Source organism: Alternaria novae-zelandiae (genome assembly GCF_023758075.1).
Source record: "Alternaria novae-zelandiae strain BMP 2774 chromosome Unknown scaffold_32, whole genome shotgun sequence".
NCBI lineage: Eukaryota > Fungi > Ascomycota > Dothideomycetes > Pleosporales > Pleosporaceae > Alternaria > Alternaria novae-zelandiae.
In genome coordinates, this window is record NW_026056992.1 from 103,643 (window position 1) to 127,303 (window position 23,661).

Here is a 23,661-nt window from a genome sequence, read left to right on the forward strand (position 1 = left end):
CTGAATATGATAACGGCCTTAGATACCCCGAAAGCGACTAACGCATCATCTCACACGACGTACGGTTACGGAATCGAACCACCTCTTTCGCTTAAGAGTCCGTCTTGACGTTTCCTCGATACGAAGAACCACCTTCCCACATTTTAGTTGGCGTATTATTGACTTGGAGGGTATAACGAATACACGATTACAAGCAGCCGCCTGTGGAGAAGAGAACGATCCTACGTGCTGTATACGTCGACGCGGACGATAACCAGCTAGCCGTCTGAAAAGTATCGAATACTTCCTTGCTAGTACATAGCATCCCTATCTTCAAGGTTTTTCAGCTATGCATTACTTAAACTGGCGACAATATTTCTCTTTTCATGTGCCAACTCTCTCTTGCGTCTTTATCAGGCTTCTAAATCAGCTAAAGGATTTGAAGGATGTCCTTGGCATGCACCTACCTACATGGGTTTGCAGCGATAGCAATTTACTTTTCATATACACGCAGAGCCCCACATGCGTATCGCAGTGATCGTCGAGTATGATACTGCCAGCGTTCTCAAAGGCTAAAATGAAGTCGTGCGACATTAGGGTAGGACCCGAGGAAGTGACTCCCGGGCCCCGCAGCCATCACACCGACATTGGCTGTTTACTCAACAACATGTGATCGTGGATCAGATGTGAGAGACGGCAGACAAAGACGGACAGCAAGTATCTGAAGTTTACATTTTATTAGTGTTCGCGCCGTTTAAATTCCGGACATCCCACTATTCTTATCCTCATTTCCAACACCACCTCCCACGACCACAAACATGCGGCCAACCTTCCTCCCCATCCTCCTCCTCGCCCACCATGTCTCAGCCCAACCCCCCTTCTTCAACATAACCATCCCCCCCATGCTCCGCTTCCAATGCTCGCAACTCGTCGTCGAGCGCCTCGACCCCCTCGTCTTCCCCTCCCTCATCCCCTCCCCCCACCTCCACCAAATCGTCGGCGGAAACTCCTTCACAGCCTCCATGCCGCAGTCCCACGACCTCGTCACCGCGTCCACATGCACAAGCTGCACGTTTTCTGAAGACTTCTCGAACTACTGGACCGCAGTCTTGTACTTCCGCGCTCGCAATGGCACGTATAAAAGGGTGCCGCAGTCCGTTAGTGAGGGGCTGAAGGGCGCGGGGGGGGTTACGGTGTATTATACGCCTGATACGAAGAATCAGACTGGTGTTACGGCTTTCAGACCCGGGTTTCGCATGTTGGTTGGGGATGCGTTGGCGACGGAGAAAACGTCGGCTCGGAAGGTGTGTTATAGGTGTATGCCGGAGACGGGTGATAACATGCATCTCAACTGCGCGGCGCCGGATGCGCAGACACTTCCTACGGGTTTCTGTCCGGGCGGTATTCGCTCTGTTATCACTTTCCCCACGTGTTGGGATGGCGTTAACCTGGATTCTCCGGATCATCAGAGTCATGTGGCGTATGCGGACGGGGCGGGAGAAACCGATGTCGGGCCTACGGGGACGTGTCCTGAGTCACATCCTGTGGCTATTCCGCAGGTTATGTATGAGGTTATGTGGGATACGAGGGAGTTCAACGACGAGGGGTTGTGGCCAGAGGATGGAAGTCAGCCTTTTGTGCTTAGTACGGGGGACAGGTGAGTTCTCTTTATCCTCCTCGAACGTTGATCGAGTCTAACGGGTTGTCAATACAGCGACGGGTTCTCGCAGCATGGAGACTACGTGTTTGGCTGGAAGGATGATTCACTCCAGCGTGCTATGAATGCGCGCTGTATAGGTGATAAGTGTTCGGTGCTGGACTATCAGACTACTGAGGAGGCGATGAAGTGTACTATTCCGCGGACTGTTGATGAGGATGTTGATGGTTGTAAGTTATGCCGTATTATTATACAAATTCTATACTAATCACTCGATCTAGGGTTGGCTGAACTTCCTGGAGGTCTTATGAAGGTTTGAAAAAGAGCCAATGTGCGTGATTCGATGGATTAGAATAACTCGATGATTCAATTGTATGTATGCGACACGCAAGGTTTAGAGTTCTCGTAATGTAAGCTATTCATGGCATCCATCTCAGCACTAGGAAGATCATTGAACAGCATCGAAATCCTCATCTGCAATCTTCAATGCTCGTATCAGCCACTGAAGGAACCCGCCGCGAATCCTCTCCCCACCAATCAACGCTATGCTTGCATTCACCTTCGTTCCCTTACAACGCGTCACAAAGACGACGTTGTGATAGTCGAATAATGCCAAGCAATAACACTCCCGCTTCTGTCCAAATGATAACATGGCTTCCAGAAGGGGCTTCGCCGTGCGCACGATACCTTCGCCATTCGTGAACGTAAGGTCCGGCTTCCGGAGACCCCAATCGCCGGGTACGATCGTGCCGGCAGGAGCAAACTGAACTATACCAACGAGCTCCTTCGCGTTGCGTTCGCCGGTCTTGCGCACATACCAGGTGATGGCGTCGGGAACAATATCGTAGCTGTGTTTGAGGGCCGGAGAGTGATCCTTACCGGCAATGACCAGAAAGTCGATCAAAGTGAGTTGTGAGGATTTCAGGACGCCTTCCGGTGTGGCGATTGCGGAATCGTCGACAGTATGGAGTGGGCTGTCTCCCACTTTGACGAGCTTGCCATCAGGGGTTGTGTAGATTTTGAATGCACAGCCACCGTACTGGGCGCCGAACGTGAGTAGCGCGCTGCTTACCTCGCTATTGTCGACATGTTTGTCATGTAGGAAACATTGCGGCGGAGGCTCCAGAGCCGCGGCCTCCAGATTCGAGTCCTCAAGCGCGTATCCCGCAAGCGGTTTCAACATCTGCACGTTTGTGTTTCGGATCGCCTCTCCTAGCCACATAATGAGCTTGTAGCGAATTTCATCTGACCATCCCACGAATACGGTGACACCTGACTGGGGTTTATCGCTGAATACGAACAAAATCAGATGCACACCGTCGTAGAAGCCAATCCGATCACATCCGAATTTCAGACGAATGTTGGCGGCTGCCGTCCCCAGGGTGTTGGTCCGTTCTTGGTGTCTTGAAACGTGGGCAATGCTTTCGCCGTCGTCGTCCTTTTTAACGATATCAAGACTTGAGTCGTTGGGCCATCGAATGACAATAGCGATAGGATTGAGTACATCATCCGCTTTGATACACCAGGCCATTGTATAGGGTTGGCCAGCGTACCATTTCGAGAAATGGATGCGATCGCCGTAGTACCGTTTGATGATGTCGTTGGGGATATCTACGAGTTCCGTCAAGGTGAAACCAAGGTCGGGGATGCTGTTTACGTCGCGGAGATGGGGATGATACACGATATCGGTGTCGTCAGAATTGGATGGGTGTCCTTCGCGAGTTTCGTTCTGGTTGGCGTCGTTGGTTGATGTTGATGGCGTACTCGGCTTTGTCTTAGCTCCCGGGTAAGTGTCCGCACTCTGTGTTGATGGTGTATGTCCGACAAGCGTCTCTGTGGAGGAGTCCGAATCGGAAGCGAGGGTCTTAGCGAGCTCATCCACTTCAGCCCTCAGAGAGCGCAATTTGTCTGTGATGGAGCATGATGAAGCCTCGGGTGAGTTGGAGGACATGATGTCGACTGCGAAGACATAAAGTCGAAGGTGGTGAGAGAAGGCAGGGTGAGGGTCGGTTTGTTGACACCACAATGAAACTAGCGCGGGTGGAAGTGGAAAGAGCCCTTCAGGGCTGGGTTATGAACACCATGTGCCAACGTTCCTAGGCAGTTGCGACCATCTGGCCACCCGCAGCCCTCCTCAGAACGCGTCTCATGGTCTCTACAAGATCAATATCGACGTTGAGCCACCATTTTCTTTGTTCTTCTGGCGAGAGCAGTGGCACCCCTCCTTCCGTCTTTCTCTTTTCCAATTTCGGAAAGCACAGCCACAGAACCAAGAGAGCTGCGAGAACAGCCAGAATGATAGGTTGTAGGACACCAAGGCCTTTTGTTTGAGCAAGCGATCCGATAGCAAAGGGTAACGCAGCACCTCCGCCAACACCTATCGCAGCAGCAAAGCCTATCGCAGAGATATGGAGATGTGGCGGAAGAGCTTTAGTCGCTGCGACGATGACAGCTGGAAAGAGCGGACCGAGGAAGAAGCCTTGTAGTGCGACAAAGATGGCTGAGACGTGGAAGGATGGAACGAGCCAGAACATGAGTTGGCATGTGATGGCGATAACAATGTATATCTGTCGTGCAATTAGCTTATGCAGGTTCCATTCCAATCTTGACCGTACCAGAACAGCGAGCTTCTCGCCAAGCTTTGGTGTGATGAAGCTCAAGACAAGGCGGCCAGCAGCGATGCCAGTCCAGAATCCGGTCGCGACAACCCCAGATTCGAATTCGCCGCCTGCTCTTTCACGGCGCATGAAGATAACGATCCAGCCTCCAAGCGCTCCACCGGCTCCGACATATCCGAAGAGGAAGATAGCGGCAATCCAGGTGACGCGACTTCTGAGTGCCTGCTTAAGACGGCTCTCACCTTCCGCATTCGCGCGAAGCGATTTTTCTCGATACACTTGACCTGAACTCGATCGGAATGCATAAAGCGATGTCGCAAGCTCAATGCAGGCGCCACCGAGCTTATTTAAGGTTAGCAACAATGTATTGAGTGTCCTTGGCGACTGACCATGATGTAGTAGAACTGATACCATTGCCATCCACGCTTCGCAATCAAGCTAGTAGCAGCTAGCGGGCTAAGCAAAGCCCCCAGCCCATATAGCCCATGCACAAATCCCAGAACCTCGTTCGCATTCGCTAGACTGCCTGCCCAGGCGTTCCAGGCTGCGTCTTCAATGCCGTTTCCAAATCCCGAGAAGATGAACAAGATCACCAAAACGGGGTATGGCGGATGGAGGGCAATGCCTACGTAGGCCACTAGATGGCAAACAGGTCCAAGGAAAGCAATGCCCCGTTGACCAAAGTGGATGTGCAGCCAGTTGTTGAGGAGTGCAGCACTGATATATCCGCCGATCGGAGATAGAAACACTAGCGAGACGACAACATATGTTAGATCGTAGTATCCCTCAAGGTAAGGAATGATAGCCTGTGTAACGTTAATAGTGTCCATGTATGCGAAAGTGTTGTATCGCTTACACCGTATGCGGCATCATTTGCGCCCATGATAATAAACGCGAAGAGAACAGCGAATGTGCGGGATATATTGGCCTTTGGATGGTTCCATCGCTCAGTTACTGATACTGTCGTTGATGGTTGGGGAAGGAATGCGGCTGGCTCGATGCCGCTGCTTCTTTGGTCATTGTGTTTACATCCTTGGTCGCGTAACGTCGCCGGTGCTACATGTCGCAATTCGATACTCGCCTGTAGCGTATTACCTGGAAGTCGATTGGCGCTTGGATCTGTCTGTGTTATGGTGTGAGTAGACGACATGGCTACGAACACCGAGCAAAACAACGAGCCGCGCGGGACGATGAAGTTCGACTTCTGACGAACGGCGAACAAATATGAGAAGTTACTTGTAGGTTCCGTACGTTGCCTGTGTCTTGCACTTAGAATTAGTTACAATACTGCTCTTAATATATTAATGTAAACCTAGTTTTATTTACTAAGGCGCTAGTCTAGAAGTAGATTTTTTCCTTTTATAACGCTACTCTTTTATATAAATAGTAAATATTATAAAAGTTTAAAACTAACTTATAATACTTTAACTACTTTAACTATTTTAAACTAGTTATATACTAAACTTAGTAAGTAGTATATTTACTAAGCTTACTTTTTACTACTATACTTTTTTTAAGAACTTTCTTTTAAAATTTATTAGCTACTACTTAGTAGTAAGTTAAAAAAGTAGTACTTTAATTATAGCTACTTCTTATATATAAAAGTAAAAATAACTTAGTACTATAATATTAGAAACTTTACTTTAAAGTATAAACTAATTATATACTATTATTAAGCTACTTAAATATATATAAAATTATTTTAGCTACTTTTATATCTTAATAAAGTAGCTATACTTTTTTTATTTTTAATTTTTTAAGTATTACTTTAAAAAAAGTAAGTAAGTAGTAGAAAATTTTATACTATAGTAAAGAATTAAGATATAAATATAAAAATAATACTATAAAATTATTAAAAAAGCTAAAAAGTTAATAGATAATAAGCTAGGCGTTTATTATTATAATAATTTAGTTATTTATTATTATAATAAAAAGTTTAAAAAAAAGTAGTAAAAAATATATATTTTATAAACTTACTAGTTAAGCTTTAACTTTAGTTCTATAGTATAAGCTATTATAAAACTTATTATACTAACTTATTATAATAACTTATTACATATTTATTATAAAGTTATTCTTAGCTACTATAAGTATATATAAAAATAACTACTTTAGATAAATAGTCTAGTAAACTACTATTACTAAATATTTTCTCTTTTAATATATATAACTAAAGTACGCAAAAAGACCTCTTAGGCTTAAGCGCGAAAGACAGAGTCACGATACTGCAACACCCGGTCACGCTTGGCACTACCATACCGAAAGCGGGAATGCTTGCGAGGACCTGTGTGGGAACACATTCATATGCAGAAAAACCAGATCTTTCGCAGACTCGCTAGACACATGCATTGATACGTACAGCGACTTAAGTATACTGTAAATTTGGCAGTTCTGGTTCGTTGGAGAACCCAGGCCTGCGTCATTCCATGGATCAATGCTTTATCCAGGGAAAGGATAGACAGCCGGACTCTTGTACCCGTTCGTACCGACGGCCCTCACGCCGAATATTACATTGTCCTTGCTGAGAGGAAGGACAACTGATCCAACTTTGCCAACATCGAGCATGCGAGTCCACAGGCTCGCTGTAGTGGCTCGCCACACGATCTCGTAGCTCGCAACATCTGTGCTATTGGAAACAATCCACTTGATGCGCGAGTCGTTGTCCAGAACTGTCGTGTCGATGGTGACGTTGCGTGGCATGCCAGGAGCCTGTGAGAGGGACCAAAGCGTGGCGAGATTGACCTTGCCAACACGTGCTGTGAAGTCAAAGTCGACGAACTCAATTAGGTCGCCATAGACGGTGCCGTTCTCGGTGCGCAAGTCTTGATGCTGATGAGCGAAGTTCTCGTTAGGCTCCGTGTAGCGGATAGCAGGGTAACCCGCTTGAAGGAATCCAGTGTGGTCACCTCCACGCAAAAAGCGGTCCAGGCGGTAGATGATGGCTACGTTCATACCGGTGGCATTGTTGGCAGCGACTTCAGCGGAGAAGCGCGCAAGCTCTCGTGCAGGGCTATCGTTTTCGCCACCGATTTGGAGGCGTCGCGCTGCTGTGACGTTGTTTTCGGCTGAAAGAGGCGGAACACCTTGAGCGAAAGCGCGAATGGTATAGGGGTCTTTCTGACCGCGATCTCCAGTTGAGGAACCGACAATGTCGCAGTTCAGCATGCCTTCGACATTCGTGCTAGAGTTCTTAAGTGTTTGTGCCAGATAGGTGGAGCCATATAGACCCTGCTCTTCGCCAGATACAGCACCGAGGATTATTGTTGACTTGGGCTGATGCTTGGCAAGAACACGAGCAATCTCCATCGCAACTTGTATAAGTCAGCTTTGATCTTGTAATAATCTTTCCAAGAAACACATACTAGCAACTCCACTCGCGTCGTCGTTGGCACCGGGAGAGTCGGCATCGTAGTTGAGCACGTCAGTGACCCGGCTGTCAATATGTCCGGTCATGACATATACCCTGTCGGGAGTCTCGCTTCCCTTGGCAGTCGCAAGCACATTCGATATGTACACGGGAAAGGGGATTCTGCTGGCTATTCCTTGCAAATAGCTTTGCACCTCGACCGTCATCGTGCCGTTGCTATCCGCAGCATATTTTCGCATCTCGGAGGCAACCCAATCCCTCGCTGCATCTACTCCGCGCGTCGAGCTGTTGTATGTGGCGAGGGTATGGCGTGTTCCAAACGATACAAGTTTGGTGATCGTAGCCTCGATGTTTGCTGAACTGATTTCATTGACAATAGCTCGCATCTCATCGTCTGGTGCTTGCGGAATCAGCTCCACGCCGACATTGGACGGAGGCCATGCTGCGTTGGCACAGTCGGTATATGATTCCGCGTTGGCAGCCACTGGTAGCGGGAGGTCGCGACCGAAAAGAACCTCGTGCGCGTAGGCGCTCGAGAGCAGCGCACTTCCGAACAGTGCTGATCGGAGAAACATAATGACTGCGATGAAGAGATGGCTATCAGACACAAAGCTCGCAAATCGGCTTCTTATATCGAAAATGGAGATGGGCCGTCGCCCAATGTGCGAGACGGCACATTATGGCATGGATCCGCATATCGGAAGTGGTCTACAACGAACTTCCCATGCCAGTTAGCACACTGGGTCTGCAGTGGGTGCCCATCATCATTTTCTGCGATCTCTTCTCGAGATGCACCTGTTCCGCGGCTCGGCAAGCGTAAATACCCAGCCCTGCTACTTGCCGACAGGGTAGGAGATTACCGAATTAGGCAGGTGGAGAAGGAAGAACGACGTCAACCACGGATGATTGAAGGCTTGACAAGGCCAGATGAACGCCGATAAGAAGGAGGGCGCAGTGCAATGACTAAGGGTAGAACGGAGAATAACCACTAGGCGGAACTGACGACTGTGGCTTGTGCGGGCATGCTGTCACCGCAGCCTGCATAGCTGGGTAACATGAGGATCGCAGACCGCAATTACTGATCAGAACAGAAGTTTCAGGACGTCGGATCTTCATGCCCTGTGGTTGGCCACTTATAGAAGTAGTCGCGATGTCGTCCAGGAATCCAGGGCGGGGGTACCGTAGTCCAGGCGGTTCAGACTTCGGCCAGGATCTGCTGTCTGCATCGGACATGAGTATCGGCAGGTTTGCACGAAGCTGTAAGGGCAAGTTGCAAGTCTATATGCATCGTGGTAGAGTACCCAGATGTCGGACCATGGAGAGTGAACTGGAGGGAGCTCTACGATGCCGCTAGCGCTGATGCGCTAGAAGCTTGGCAACTCAGGGTCCAGCAGTCGGACTTCGCGATGATGCAATGTGTCAAGTCGCGAAAGTCTGCCTACAAGGCTGCAGTATAACCTTCACCGTAACAGACTTCATACTACGACTCCAATCTATACCGAACTAATACGTTCACTTCGAACCGACGTAAACCCCGACAGCCCGCGATGGTACGCCTCGTCTACTCTTATTGCTGAACACAAACTTACGTCGCAAACAGAACGCGCTCTTCAACAACGCCTTACGGCAATCGACATCGATACGAAAAGACTTGGATCAATTTGCCGACTCAGCCTCGCCATCACCACATCTCCAAGCCCAACTAAACGCGTCCCTAGCCACATTTGCGCGCACCATCGACGACTATGGCAAGCTTGCAAAGCAAGAGCCTGTGCAAACCAAAGCAGAAAAGGCACATGAGAGGTTAAAGAACTTCCGGGCTGAACTCGAAGAGTACCGGACAAATTTCAAGCGCATAAAAGGTGTAAATGAGGAAATCGTACGTTTCGAACCGACGCCTAAGACTCTCGTTTTGTCATTGCGAACGCCTTTGCTGACTAGGAACAGCAAACCACAGAGGCGCGTACAGAACTGCTAGGCCGTCGCCCACACAACACAGCCACCCCCGAAAATCCCTACGCCCAGCCGAATCTTTCTGCCCAACATTCGGCGTTCGCACCTTCCCAACCCTACAACCCCAACGCTCCCTACCGACCGAACCCCTATTCTGCTGGCGCACCTGCTGGTGGCGACTACGACCGCGAGGGCCATGTGCTGAGGGAAAACACCTTTTTCAACAAGACGTCAGAGCAGTTGGATGAGTTCTTAGACAGAGGACGGACGGTCCTTGGCGATCTGGGACAGCAGAGGGAGATGCTCAAGGGAACACAGAGACGGCTATACACGGTTGCGAATACCCTGGGAATCAGTGGCGATACTATCCGCATGGTTGAGCGGAGAGCGAAGCAAGACAAGTGGATTTTCTGGGGTGGAGTCGTCGTCTTCTTCCTGTTCTGCTGGCTGGTCATTCACTACTTGAGGTGATGGCATAGCTGCAGTGATCATTACATGCTTTAGAGCCGCTTAAGAGCAGCATTTGAATTAGCGAGGCGTATGGGGAATGGTGTACATTATGTTGCAGGTAGTTGTGATATATTGCGCACAACGGAATGCAACAAAGCAACGGTAAGTCCGTAAAGAGGCAACTTTCCTTCAGATTTAGCTAATCGCTCCAGTCATGAACAAACCTACCTTAATTTGGATCAGTCGAACCAACGGTTGAGCCTTCGGTTGATGCGATCAAGTTTCATGTTTATCTCTCCCTGCTGATGCTTCAGTTCTCCGGCGTCGACGAAGTGATCATTCGGCTGGACCCAGGGGTATGCGACCTGAAAAGGGTGATGGCGACGACGATTTCTAGCCGGACTTTCGAGCATCAATGGTGTCATTCTTCGTTGATGACCGAAGAACGGATAGGGCTGCCGCTCCATCATGAACTCAGCGCGCGGATCGTCGTATGCAAATTGCCGTCTCGTGTTGTATAATCGGCTCACAGCACCTGAAAAGCAGCGTAATAGCTGCTCTAGGACTCGCTTGGATATCAAGCCTTCCAATGCACTGATGCCCATGTACCACTCCCTCCGCAATCCAGGTTGTTCGCGGTATACGACTTCGTCTAGGTGGCCTTGCAGGAAACCCACCATGGACATGGCCAATGCCTGCGATCGAGTGGCCTGAGCTACCGAGCAAAAGATCAGAAAACAATGCCTGCTGCGACGAAGATCCGAGGTTCCCGTGGTGCCCAAGTCTTTCCTGAGACAGTCCTTCATATGCTCATCTAGGCGTGTTCCGGTCGAAGCGGCGAAATTGGACTTTGGTGCAAGGTATCCAATGAACTCCTCAAGAGTTGCAATGATAGTGTCGGATATGATCGGGTACAGTAGTGTCTTGGAGGAAGCTTCAGCCATCTGTGATATCAGGCGACGGCCGTCGAATGCTCCGGCAAATCCCAGCCTGTGAACGACATCTGGAAGCCATTTCCGCAATCCGCCCAGACTGGGGTGGAGGACTACATTGGTAGCGAGTCTGATTGTGACAGTATCCCACATGGATCCACAGTCTTTCTTTCGGACACAACACAGCGTTGCGCGAACAATATCGATGATGTGTTGGGAGGAAAAGATGGTGGTACAGAAAGCCGAAGAAATTTCGCTCGACAGGCCTCTGGCATCATTATATGCTCAACGGTGTTGAGCACTGGGTCTACCGTCAGCCCCTCCGATCGATCGACAGACAGACGAATACGTTGAACAGTCGCACAAGTTTGCTCCGACAAAGCGCGTGGCCGCCTCATACGATCCTAGCCAATGACTGCTCACGCTATGGTTTGGCTTACAGTACCATCGCCTCATGACAGTACGGATCGACGGACGCCTTTTCGTGCACGCATTCACGAAAATCAGGTTCCATTTGTGACATGGGAAGCAACATCAAACGCATGGAACATCATTTGATAAGATTTCGGGATACGCGATCCAGTTCTCTCTTTGGAATCTCTGGCTTACAGACCGCTGTGAGAATGGCAGGACATGCCTGAGAGGCCAGACAAGGCTTCCATCTTGCTATCTAAAAGCTACGTAATCTGGGAAACAGGCCGTAAATGCGACGCCTCGCTAGAGCACCCCACGGCACATTCATGTCTCGAAACATGAAAGGTTCAGAGCCTACCCGCTGAAAAGTATTTCCATAACCCATCTCAGTTTCGCGACACATCTTGGATGAGCCCAGCTCTCGCGTATGGTACAGATCGGATCGTCAATGTCGAATGTCGAACGTTCGCCTCTTCGTCAACCCAATGGTCCTTCGTGCGGGCTATCACAGAACGGCAGATCAATGCAACCTCTAGTCGAGACCAGAGAAGCGTTGCTCTTGCTCAATAGTAACCATGGCCATAACCAAACCCTTCAAGCAGAACATCCAGTTTCCCGTCAACACTGTTCAACTTCATGCCCATTTCGCTTTGCTGCCACTGGAGGTTCTGAAGCTCGTCGAAGTAATCGCCTCCCGGATATCCGACGGGCGACATCATCGGCGAGGCCCAACCAGAGCTCGGGTACGTCGGGATGGCGAGGCTCATATCCGGGCTGTGGCGACGTCGTATGGCAGGCAATGACCGCGCCCTGTGGCCGGGCCATGGCAAGGCTCGGCGAGACCGACCACGGTGAAAGCCAGCGTATGGCACCATGGCAAAGGGCTCCAGATCCATCGCCGTAGGCCCTTCCATGACCTCTCGAATCTTTTCCGCGGCTTTATGCCAGTCTCTTAGGTATCTCGGTAATTCCTTCTGTATCTGTCGCATGCCCTCGATGCCGAATTGCGCGAGCGTTTCAGCCAGCAGATCAGACTCGTATGCCGACGCCAGATACGCTAAGATGATGAAAGTGTGGCGTGAGTCTCGGAGACCGTCGGTGTGCCAGTGACTCTTGGCGCCCGTCCTCAACTGGGCCAACAGGACTTGAAGTACGCACGTTTGCGTTTGTTCTTCGTCAAGACCTCGGTATCGTGCAAGTTCGTTGAAGAAATTGTACAGCGTCTTGGTAATCTGGTGATGCGTTATGCCATAACGAGTTTGGATGCGAGATTGGAGATTGTATACGAGGCCACTTCCGTCGATCTTGCGCCAGTGTGCCACCTGAGGGAACCAAGCAGATATAATTTCGTTATTTATTTGGATTTGGCAGCGTCCGCTGAAAACGATCCTCATGGTTTCGAACACTTGGATCTGGGAAAGCTGGATGAGTTGCACTTAGATAATGCTATCGACTTGACGAAGGGGCTTTGGTTGTTGGCTGTGGACTGCTGGTCGAGAAAGAAGTTAACACCCCTAGTCACAGTACCTGACACAGAAGCCAGTCTCTATATACGTATAAAGTACCGGTGAGAGCCTCGTATACCGGGTGACCGAGCTTACGGACCTTGTTCACCCCTCGCGCCAAGATTGGTGTGTCACAGAGATGTTTGCTTGCGATGACAACGAAAGCAACCACTAAGACAGCACCAGCCCCTTTCCATTCGGTCCAGTGTGACGGCAACAGAGACACGTCAGTCGTTTGGTACCGGAGGTTTGTTCCAGTTCATGGAAATCCAATCGACTGCGCGGTGCGCCTTGCCTTTATCATCCCCCCAGCGGTGTGCTTCGTGCTACGCCTTGATGCGACACCGTATATCGCTGTACTGGGCCGACAGTAAGCCTGTCGGCTTCATCGGGCTCTTTCTTTGATCGTCCCATCGAAGCTAGGTCTACTCAAAGGGACGCCGTTCATGTTGATCGATTTAATCTCATCGGCTAGGATGAGTGCAGGATCTCAACAAAAGCTTAGTTCACATGCGAAAACTGAGAAACACACAGACAACGGCGCGTGGGAGCTTTCTCAACAGCCTCAGCCACTGCTCTATGCCTAAACGAGTTACCTGAATGCCACGCTGGCGTTGGGTCAAGGCGGTATCCAAGACTGCGAGCCTTGACGGTCAGCGTGGGCTGAGCTGCATGTGAAGGAGCGCCTACATCGGAGCAAACTATGATACGATCATGAGCAGACACCCTTACGAATTACCTGTGTTATACGTGAGGCTAGAACATTACTAGTCAACGGTTACTGTACCCAGACGATAAATACAGGGCTGCCACTACTACCGGGTGCCTGGGTGGTATGGGAGAAAAGTAAAAAGGTACTGGCGATTGTCGGGGCATTCTGCACTGAGGGAGTCATGCGCTACTCTTTGTGAGACACAGAACACACTGGGAATGCGATCAACTGATCTTACTGAGATTCCCTGTCAGAATTTAGCTTTGTGTTCTCAACCACGTTCTATTTAGTCTTTTGTGTAGCGAATCGCACCGCGCCAGCTTGACCGTCGACACCGCATCTGCAGATAATGTTCCGGCCATCCCAGCTCTGCTGCGCAAACTAGGCAAGGTACGTATGCCTAATACTCGAAAGGGGAACCTATGGTCATTCCCAACTTTGCCAGTCAGCCGATGAGCATTATATACTACACAGACAGCTTGCTATGACTGGTTGCCTAGTCTGATCACAATAGCCTCACCGTTGTTTCAGGTTTATTATATCCACGTGTGGAAAATGACAGCGATTTCGTGCGGGGAAGTCCCAACACTTTATTAAACGCTCATTACATTTCGGATTGCAAATCCGGGCGTAATGAAGCAACAATCATACAACCACCTTAAAACGAACAACAGTGAGTTTCCAGGAACTGACTGTGGACATGTACCACCATCACATGTCAGCCACTACATTCATACTCGTGCCACATGACTGCGGGTGCAACACTCACCATCCGATCGGCAACAACGCTTGCAGCTATTCTAGTAAAGACATCATCATCTCGACAACCATACAGTTGGAAGACTAGCCCAAGACCAGCAGCTACGTCGATACTGAAAGTCACCGATAGGCGCCACGTACGACTCAACATTATGAACAGGGCTAAAGCATCGAACTTGAATGATGATGCATGATCGAACACCCATCGGCGGGTCAAGAGACCCCTAACCCATAGCGCTATTATACCAAAGAATTGGGAGCCAGCATGCAGAGGCTGAGGCGATCACACGACTGCACAAGTCAATCTCATGGCCAGCATTGAAGGAGGAAATGATTGAACGTAAGAGTGATGTACCTATTCTTGTACAAATCCAATGATGGGAATCACATATACAAACAAACACCACGACGCCGTCCTAGATATGCACAAATCGCACGCGTACACTACCAGTCCAGGCCCCCAGCCCCCCTCTCGCCACCAGCCAGTATCTGCGCCGCCTTCGCCTTCTCTCCCAACCCACCCTCAAGATGCGAAACCTGCATGCCCTTCCGTCCCTTCAACTGCATCCTCTGCAACTTCTTATCCAGCGCCACAAACGGATCTTCCGTCTCACTCTTCTTGATCTTAAACTTACTCGTACCAAGCACACTATCCAGTTCCTCCACACTGGGCAACTTGACATACAACCAGCCATCACCGCGTTCCTCAATTGGAAAGACGGCGATGTTAACGCTCTCGTCGTTTGCGCATTTGCCCGCGTTGTCGCCGGAGAGTTCGTAGTTGCGTTTGTGGTACGGGCAGCTGACCCAGAGTTTGTTGTTGGCGAGGTCGTCGCCGATGAGGCCGTCGGAGAGGACGAAGGCGCGCTTGTGCGGGCACATTTGCTGGGTGCAGTAGTATTTACCGCGGACTTTGAAGACGGCGAGTTGCGTGTCGCCGCGCTTGATGGCCTTGCTGTCGCCTGTGTCTGCGTCTTTGAACTCTTCGGCTTTGACAAGGGGCTGCCAGGATAGTTCTGTCCATTTTGTGCCGCGGAAGTCTTCTGTGATGGAGTCTTTGGGCCAGTATGAGGGCCGTTCTTGGCCGCGCTCTTGGGTCGGTTCGATGGTGTCGACGATGGTTTCGGATGTGTTTGCGAATTGGGAGAACCAGGAACGCTTCTTGGGGTCTTTGAGTACTTCGGTCCATTCGCAGAAGAAGGTGCCGACGAGGTCTTCCATCTGCTTCTCGAGATCTGCGCAGATGCCTAGCTTGTCTTCGAGGATGACTTCTTGGAGGTACTTGATGCCGCCGGGGAGGTTCTCCATCCAGCGCGCTGTTCTTTGGAGCTTGTCGGCTGTGCGGATATAGAAAGAGAGGTAGCGGTCGAGGATGGGCACCACGTCGTCTGGTGGTACGTCCTTGGCGAGTAGCTCCGAGTGTCGTGGCTTCGCGCCACCATTGCCGCCCACGAAGATGTTGAAGCCCTTCTCAGTTGCAATGAGACCAAAGTCCTTGTTCTGTGCTTCAGCGCACTCGCGTACGCAGCCGGACACACCACCCTTGATCTTGTGGGGTCCACGGATGGACTTGTAGCGCTCTTCTAGACGCACAGCCATGCCCACGCTGTCGCCGATGCCGAATCGGCACCATGTAGTACCGACACATGACTTGACTGTTCGTAGTGACTTGGCGTATGCGTGACCAGACTCCATTCCACCATCGATGAGCTCTTGCCAGATGTCGGGGAGGTCTTGTTTCCGTGCGCCGAACATGTCAATACGCTGGCCACCGGTGATCTTGGTGTAGAGGTTGTACTTCTTCGCGACGGTACCGATGACGATCAGCTTCTCCGGGGTAATCTCACCACCTGAGACTCGCGGAACAACCGAAAAGGTGCCGTTGCGTTGGATGTTGGCCAGAAATCTGTCGTTGGTATCTTGTAGACCCCTGTTGTTAACTTCAAGTAGATGCTTGTTGTACAGCGAAGCGACGATGTTGCCAATGGTCGGCTTGCAGGCTTCGCAACCCAAGGAGTTTGGATCTTTTCCAGCCTCTTTCATGACGGCAGCAAATTCCTTCAGGCCCTTGACGTAGATGATGTTGAAGAGATCGGCGCGCGAGTACTCGAAATGCGGGCAGAGGTGATTTTTGACTTCGTTGCCCATGGAAGCCATGGTCTTGTTGAAGATTGTCTGTACGAGCGGCATGCAGCCTCCGCATCCGGTGCCGGCTTTGGTGCAAGACTTGACGTCGCCGATGCTCTTGCATGTTCCGTCCTTGGTGGCATTGACCACATCGTCCTTCGTAACGTTGTGACATGAGCAGATCTGTGTGTCGCCGGACCTATGTGATGTTAGTACAACATTTTTGTATGGGCGCAGTGCAACCTACAGATCTGAACCGTCGTCGTCGCCCTTCTGCGCACCAACGATAAGCTCACTTGGCGCCATTTCCAGCTGCTTCTCGTTCTTCACCATGGGCACCAGCTTGATGTAGTCTTTCGTGTCGCCAATCATCATGCCACCCAACAGGTACTTTCCGTCCATTGTAAACAGATACTTCTTGTACACTTGCTGGAATGGGTCCTTGTACGTCAAAGCCTTGACTGGTGGTGGCGCTGGTCCGTCCGTCAGGTTCTTAACTCGATCTCTCGGCGTCGCTCCGTTGGCATCTTTCTTCTCAGCTCGCGGCCGTCCAGGCATATTCTTCGGACCGTCGCGATCCGCGAAAAAGTCACCGAAGCTCGCGACTTCGACGCCCAGCAGCTTGAGCGTAGTGCTTAGATCCGGTGCTTTGAACTTGCGCGGCGCGTGTGCTTTCGCTTGTGTGAGGTTGAAGGCGAGGACATCTGCCATCTCAACACCAGGGGCGATGAGACCGAATGTCTGATTCTCCCAGCTGGCGCATTCGCCTACGGCGTAGATGTCCGGTTGTGAAGTCGCTAGGTCAGGGCCGACTACGATACCACCTCCTCGATCGGCGCATTTGATACCGGCTTTCCGGGCGAGCTCGTCTCTTGATTTGATACCGATCTGCTAAAGTCAGCTTTTGTCGTTGTTTCGCGGTCCAATGTTACTCACCGCGAAGCAAATGCACGAGCACTCCATCTCATCACCGTCCTCAAACACCACACCCTTGACGAAGTTGTCCTCGGTTGTCAAGATCTTGCCCACTCTCTTGCTTAGCATGACATCCAAGCCCAAAGCGCGGACCTGTTCGACGACCATACCGCCCGCATCGCCATCCAGTTGTCTCGATAGCACCCATCGATTCCGCTCAATGAGCTTCACTTTCGCGAAATCTTCAAGGTCCATCATCGCGTGTGCGGCTTCCAGACCTAGCAGACCACCACCAACCACGGCGCCTGTTGTACCTTTCCTTGTCGAAGAAAACTCGATGAGTCTTTGTAGGTCTTCGATTGTGCGGTATACGAATACGCCATTCGCGTCATGGCCGGGTGTATGTCGAGGGAGGAGCGCGTCGGACCCTGTTGCCAGGACCAAGATATCGTAAGGTACCGTTTCGCCGGATGAGGTCTTAACGTTCTTTTCGGTGGAGTCGATTTCGGTAACGAGGGTGTTGAGATGGTAGTTCAGCGAGCCTTCCGGCATTGATGCATACTAGGATGAAGTTAGCCGCATAAATTTCGTCTTCGCTTGATGCTGAACCTACCCATTCCCTGGGGTTGAGATACAAGTTCTCGACTTTCCGATGTTGGAAAAAGCTCGTCAAGCCGACGCGGTTGTATGCAAGATGTGGTTCTTCGCCAATGACAACCACGTCGTACTCTCTCCGCTTCACATCGTACTTCATGAGTTTCTCACTTGGACGAGTTAGCTTCTCCTCTTTCATCTCAAAAGGCTTGCTGACTTACATAAATGCAATGCCCACCATACCCAATCCAACAACCACAATCTTCTTCCGTGGGTGTTGATCATTTATCTCGCCCTTCTTCTCCAAATCAGCTACCTTCTCAGGCAGCTTGTTAGCTTCCGCATCGTTCCACTCCGCATTCGATATGTTCCCGTCTTTCGATCCCCATGTCGCTGTGACATGGCGGTCGCCAGGTGGAGAGTGTGATTCGCCAGATGAAGGCTCGATGCCATGTGTGACGATTGGCTCCGTCTCAGCCATGATGTGTGTAAAGGCTATCAAAGCCTCGGGTATCTGGATATCAAGGCGACGGATGTACTTCTGAAGCAAGTAGTCGAACTAGCACACTCAGCCAAGAGGGCACAAGATACCACAATGCGTATGCGTAAGCGTAAACTGCAACACACACTCCAAGAAGAGTAAGACACAGAAGTTTGGGGGGAGGAAAAGATGTCAAAAGCAAGAGATGACTTGAACGAGTAGAATCAGTAGAGCAAGATACCTCAATAGCCGCAACCAACAACTCCGTGGCACGAACATCTCCCGCGCGTCGACCCAACACGCGCTTTGCCCTCCCGCGCCAACCCCTCCGCCACATACGAAGGATAGATAGCTCAATCATCCCATCTCCCAATCACGCATGCCCCGCGGTGGTCGCGGAAATGCATCGTAACGCAGCGGGGTTGCTCCTACCCCCTGCAACTGTCTGTACCACATCCCAGCTCCCGTTCGCACGGCAGTAATGAACGACAAGGATACCGTGGCGCGTCCAGTCAAACAATTGACATTGCTCATTAATGTTACTAGGGGGCGATGGAGACGCGTTCTCCGTGGAGATTTCAAGACAGGTGTGATGTGGAGACGCGTCGGGTGGGTTTGGCACTGGTTGGGTGTTCCTTATCGCGAGCTAGGCGGCTTGGCGACAGGGGGACGTCTCGCTTCGTTATCAGGAGAGGAGAGGACGGAGATGCGGGTTTGTGGTTGATGGTCTCCGGGGGATGTCATTGTACATGTGTGGTTCGGCTTGGAGGGTTATACGATGGAGAGGATCGAGATGGGCGGGTAAAGTGCGATGTCATGTCCAGACTGGTCTTGGCCCTACACGTGATGGGAACGAGCAAGGGACTTGGTGATAGAATTGTTGAAGGTGTGCTTGTAGTATGGCATACTTTGGCTCTTCAAGCAAATGCAGTACATGCAATTCGAGAAACGCGACTTTATATACAGTGAATAGACCGAAATAATATGTATCCCAATCCCTCCAATGCCCCAAAACTCCACAAACAACAACATCGACCCTAGAAGAACATCAACTCCTCGTCCTTCCAACCCTGCTCATTCAACGCCTCATGCGCCGCCTTCTCCAGCGCCTCCGGTCCACAAATCAGCACCAAACTCTCCCCTCCATCCCTAACACAATGCTCCCCCAACAACTCCTTCCCAATCCTCCCCCTCAACCCCTGCCAATCCTCCGGTCCTTGAGTCAACGTATACAACAACTTACACCTCTCCGTGTTGTCCTTGGCAAAAGCATCCAAATCCTCTCTGCACAGTATATCTTCTACCAGCCGGTTGCCGTTGAGAACAGTGCAATGCGTCTCATCCTCTCTGTCCTGCATGACAGCGCGTAAGACCTGGAAGATGGGCGTGATGCCACTGCCGCCGCAGATCATGAAGAAACGCTTCACTCGCCGCTCTTTTCCGTTGACGGCACATAGACCGCGACCTAGGTACTCGAATTTACCAATGGGGCCTTTGAAATCAACCCAGTGGCCTGTGGGGATGGAGTCGAGGGCTTTTGTCATTTTGCCGCCCGCGCGGTGGGGTGTGTCGGCGTAGACTTTGATGAGAACGTCGCAGTAGCCGGTTTGCGTGGTTTGGCTTATGGGTGTGTAGGACCGAATTATGGCTTCGCGAGTGACGGGATCGCGGAGACGGATCATGAGGTGTTGGCCGGTGGGTAGGCCGAGCGCTTGGTCCGGATGGTCGAGCTTGAAGCGGAAGATGCGTGTGTCCCAGGAGACTTTTGTCTTGGAGTGGAGGAGGGTTTTGCGCCAGTTGCGGGAGTCGAGGAAGATGGGGCGCGGGGTGGTGGATTCGGGGATGTGTTCGGGTTCTGAAAGGAGTTTGCGGGAGGCTTCTGAAAGCGTGCCGATGTGATAGTCTGGCATCATGGCTTTGGCTGTTTCGCTGTCTGCTTATTGTTAGCCGGGGTCGTGTCGTCTTTTCGGTGATGTGAAACTCACGAATCGCCATAAACTCATCTGTAGCATCCTGGGCCGCTGCGCTTATGATGCTCTGCGCACCACCCGGGTGGCCTTCCAGGAAAGTAGTGCCGTCGTAGACTTCGCCGTTGACTATGAACCACGGGTTCTCAGCCTTGTCGTGCTGCCGCAGCTCATCGATCTCGATGACCTTGTCAACCCCATCTTTCGTCATTTTGATCTCTTTCGCCTCCTCGATGGCAGCATGTTCTGGCTCTTCACCTCCAATCTTCTCGCCCCAGTATCCGTTCGTGAGATTTCCACCGGCCTTCTTGACGCGCTCCATCCAGCCACCAGGCATCAACGCGGGTTGCGTCGGGTGCTCAAATCGGAGTATGTCGTCTTCCTTGTGAATAACTATCCGGAACCATGGGTTGTTCATCATACCCAACACACTCCAGTACATGTCTCTTGGCTGAACGCACATCGCCTCGTCCATCACCCGCACCACGATATCATCCGCCTCTTTCAGCTCGGCAGTGCTAATCTCCAGATTCCAGAAGCACCAGCAGAAGCTCGTTTCGCGCCAGTCCATGTCCAATCTTGCGCCGTATAGTTGTCGGTCTTCAAAGGCCCGGTACTTGTCTTCTGCGTAATCGATCTTCGCAAGTCGCCATGTCTTTCCCTTGTCGAGCGATAGTTCGCATCTTGTCACGCGTCGTCCACCGCCACTGTAGGCGTAACCCCGGACGTTGTACGACTCGGGACTTGAAGATAAGGCCAGCTTCTCTTCGTGGGCGGGACATGCAATAGCCGAGTTGGGTGAGAGATCATAGATGGCGTAGCGATCGTCCATCCACCACTTCGCGTTCTTGGCTGCCTCGTCTGGGTCGACAGTGGTACTGTAAAATGTTAGTCTTGATCTCATTTCCAAGTTCGAGGCACATACGGTAGCACTCGGTTGTCGTAAATGTGGTACCAGTTGTCGCTTGGCTCAGACGTGACGATCAACTTCTTCAACCACTTCACGCTTCGGCCACCAATCTGTCCCGGTATCACGGCTCTTAACGGCTTGCCGTGATCAGGTCGCAGCATCTCGCCATTCATCTTGTGCGCCAACATGATGCCCCGGTTTGGGTCCATGACCCAATTAAGTTTCACCGATGTGCCGTAGTATCCGTTGGGCTATGCATAGTGTTAGACATTGTAAGTTGTCCACCGAAATGCGACTTACAAGTTTGTCAGCACCTTCCATGCACACGTACTTCGCTTTCCGTAGTGGCTTCGCTCGCTCAATGATGTCTCTCATGACCACACCAGTGAACAACGCTGTTGAAACGCCGGCTGGGCCCCAAGAAAATCCTTTGCTCTTCCTCACGACGTTTTGCTCTTTCCGCCTGTTACCGGCACAGACTAGAGTTACAGGATATGTGACATTCTCGTATTCCTCAAGTAACTGTCGCAACGTGATCTTGAGGGGGTTGGCTACCAGACTAATGGAGGTTTAGTATCAAGACATCATCTTCCAAGAGCGCAACATACCCTTCAACCGAGAACTCCCAATCAAGACACTCTGCATCCTGTACATCAGGCACTGGGCCATGGTTTCGCACATAGAACAGCTCTGGGCTAGTCAAGAAACCCTCGTTGAACAAGTCCGTTAACGGTGCTTCGGTGTTGAAAGGATGAACACCCGTTAGCCGGATTAGTCTGGGGTCTCTTGGTACATGCGCGTCCGGAGTGGGTTTATCAACGTCCAGAACTTGTGGTGGAGCATTTGCTGGTGGTGGAAGCGGAAAGTCTGATTCTGATGTCGAAGTGGTAGACTTGGTGTCGTCTCCGTTCACGGTCTCTGGTGGTGATGGTGGTAACTGTATCGATTTGGACGCGGCATGTGGCTGTGGCTGATGCTCATGGGCAGGAGGGACGGGCACTCCCGCCGGATTTTGGGTGGCTACGCTCATGATACGCGACTAGGAGATGGGTACCGAAACTCGGGGAAGATTCAGTAGGATCGGTATAGGGCTTGTGCTATACGTGATGGCCACTGCGATCAAACAGGTTTGAAATATTCATGAAATTATGCCAATGGAGCGGAAAGGATATGCGCAAAGCGACGTATAGGCAAGATGACGATGCTGAGATACCAGACCAGACTAGACCGGACAAAAGGCAGACGGGGCAATCGAAGTTGTTTGGAGTTGGTGATACTATGTTAAACCCGGAGTGTTCTAAGAACGTAGTGGCACCCTTCAACCAGCTAGTTGGATACGTCAACGGTGTGGTCAACGTCAGCTGCTGCACAGCAATACCGCGGAAACTCGACTTCGATCTGTGGGGAACAATCGCATCCAGCATTCCGTCATCATCCTAGCTAGCATCGAACGCCAGGCTTCGGTCATCTCGAATTACCATACCAGATACGCTCTGATATGCGAGCTTATCTTTAACGCTCAGATTGGGGATAGCGCGTGATATGTGTACGCGATGGCGTTAGCGGGCCTTGATGCCGCTAAAGTCTGTTCCTGGCCGGACCGAGAAGGCTGAACTTGGTGTGGGGGCTCGGCTCTTGATGTGGATCCAACATCCATCCAGCGGAGATGCCATACTTGAGCGGATGATCGGTCGCTCTAGAGATGCTAGACTTGCGCATTCTTTGGTCTGGTCTGATGCACGGTAGTTGCCAATATTGCGCGAATTTTTGAAACTTCCTAGTGCTCACAGGGCGAAATCGCGTGTAACAGTTCTGGTATTGGGACTATTGCGAACAAATTGTGGTCTGCAGACATGGCATTTGTCACTCTTCTGCAGAGTCCAATGTATCGAAAAAAACTCGGTTGATATTTCGTCGCATGCGAAATAGACGCGACATATTCCTGCTTGTTTTCTGGCTTAGTGCCATAGCTAGAGTGTGCTATTACATGGCTGAGAAGAAAGATTCAAAGATTTAAAAACTAAAATCATTGAATCTTTCATCTCAGCCTTGCAACAGCACACTCTGACTATAGCTCTAAGCTGGAAATCACGCGTCCGAAGTAAGCCTTGGCTTCAGTGTTTCTCAACTCAACAACCATAGTACACCAGACCACTCATAGTATCTCTGACGCATGGTTTCCTGCTTGTTTTCCAGCTTATGAGGGATAAGTCGGAAATCTAGCAGGAAACCACGCGTCGGAGATACCATGAATGGTCTGGTAGGTCTGCGTGCTCGAATTTGTATTTCTCCGCGGCTGCGCACTTGCCGAGGCTAGCGAC

General features: G+C 50.8%; 6 protein-coding genes across 6 annotated transcripts; 1 reads left to right on the plus strand and 5 right to left on the minus strand.

Annotated features, from left to right (window-relative positions):
• Nucleotides 1–2,084: 2,084 nt before the first annotated feature.
• J4E88_010333 (uncharacterized protein) lies at nt 2,085–3,587 on the minus strand (the record flags this gene model as incomplete). The annotated part of the gene is made up of 1 exon (XM_049403926.1): nt 2,085–3,587. The coding sequence occupies one exon, from the start codon at nt 3,585–3,587 to the stop codon at nt 2,085–2,087; it is 1,503 nt and encodes a 500-aa protein (XP_049250298.1).
• A 145-nt stretch (nt 3,588–3,732) lies between these two features.
• Nucleotides 3,733–5,137, minus strand: J4E88_010334 (uncharacterized protein; the record flags this gene model as incomplete). Its single annotated transcript, XM_049403927.1, has 4 exons — nt 3,733–4,203; nt 4,252–4,596; nt 4,644–5,060; nt 5,111–5,137. 4 exons carry the CDS (start codon nt 5,135–5,137, stop codon nt 3,733–3,735), a joined length of 1,260 nt encoding a protein of 419 aa, XP_049250299.1.
• Nucleotides 5,138–6,693: 1,556 nt separating this feature from the next.
• J4E88_010335 (uncharacterized protein) lies at nt 6,694–8,196 on the minus strand (the record flags this gene model as incomplete). Its single annotated transcript, XM_049403928.1, has 2 exons — nt 6,694–7,565; nt 7,617–8,196. 2 exons carry the CDS (start codon nt 8,194–8,196, stop codon nt 6,694–6,696), a joined length of 1,452 nt encoding a protein of 483 aa, XP_049250300.1.
• Nucleotides 8,197–9,030: 834 nt separating this feature from the next.
• Nucleotides 9,031–10,045, plus strand: J4E88_010336 (uncharacterized protein; the record flags this gene model as incomplete). Its single annotated transcript, XM_049403929.1, has 3 exons — nt 9,031–9,037; nt 9,163–9,500; nt 9,569–10,045. 3 exons carry the CDS (start codon nt 9,031–9,033, stop codon nt 10,043–10,045), a joined length of 822 nt encoding a protein of 273 aa, XP_049250301.1.
• A 1,888-nt stretch (nt 10,046–11,933) lies between these two features.
• Nucleotides 11,934–12,764, minus strand: J4E88_010337 (uncharacterized protein; the record flags this gene model as incomplete). Its single annotated transcript, XM_049403930.1, has 1 exon — nt 11,934–12,764. One exon carries the CDS (start codon nt 12,762–12,764, stop codon nt 11,934–11,936), a length of 831 nt encoding a protein of 276 aa, XP_049250302.1.
• Nucleotides 12,765–14,790: 2,026 nt separating this feature from the next.
• On the minus strand, nt 14,791–22,370 carry J4E88_010338 (uncharacterized protein; the record flags this gene model as incomplete). Its single annotated transcript, XM_049403931.1, has 10 exons — nt 14,791–16,672; nt 16,721–17,361; nt 17,410–17,949; nt 18,002–18,152; nt 18,204–18,477; nt 19,707–20,396; nt 20,449–21,308; nt 21,356–21,591; nt 21,641–21,899; nt 21,949–22,370. The coding sequence occupies 10 exons, from the start codon at nt 22,368–22,370 to the stop codon at nt 14,791–14,793; spliced, it is 5,955 nt and encodes a 1,984-aa protein (XP_049250303.1).
• Nucleotides 22,371–23,661: the final 1,291 nt, after the last annotated feature.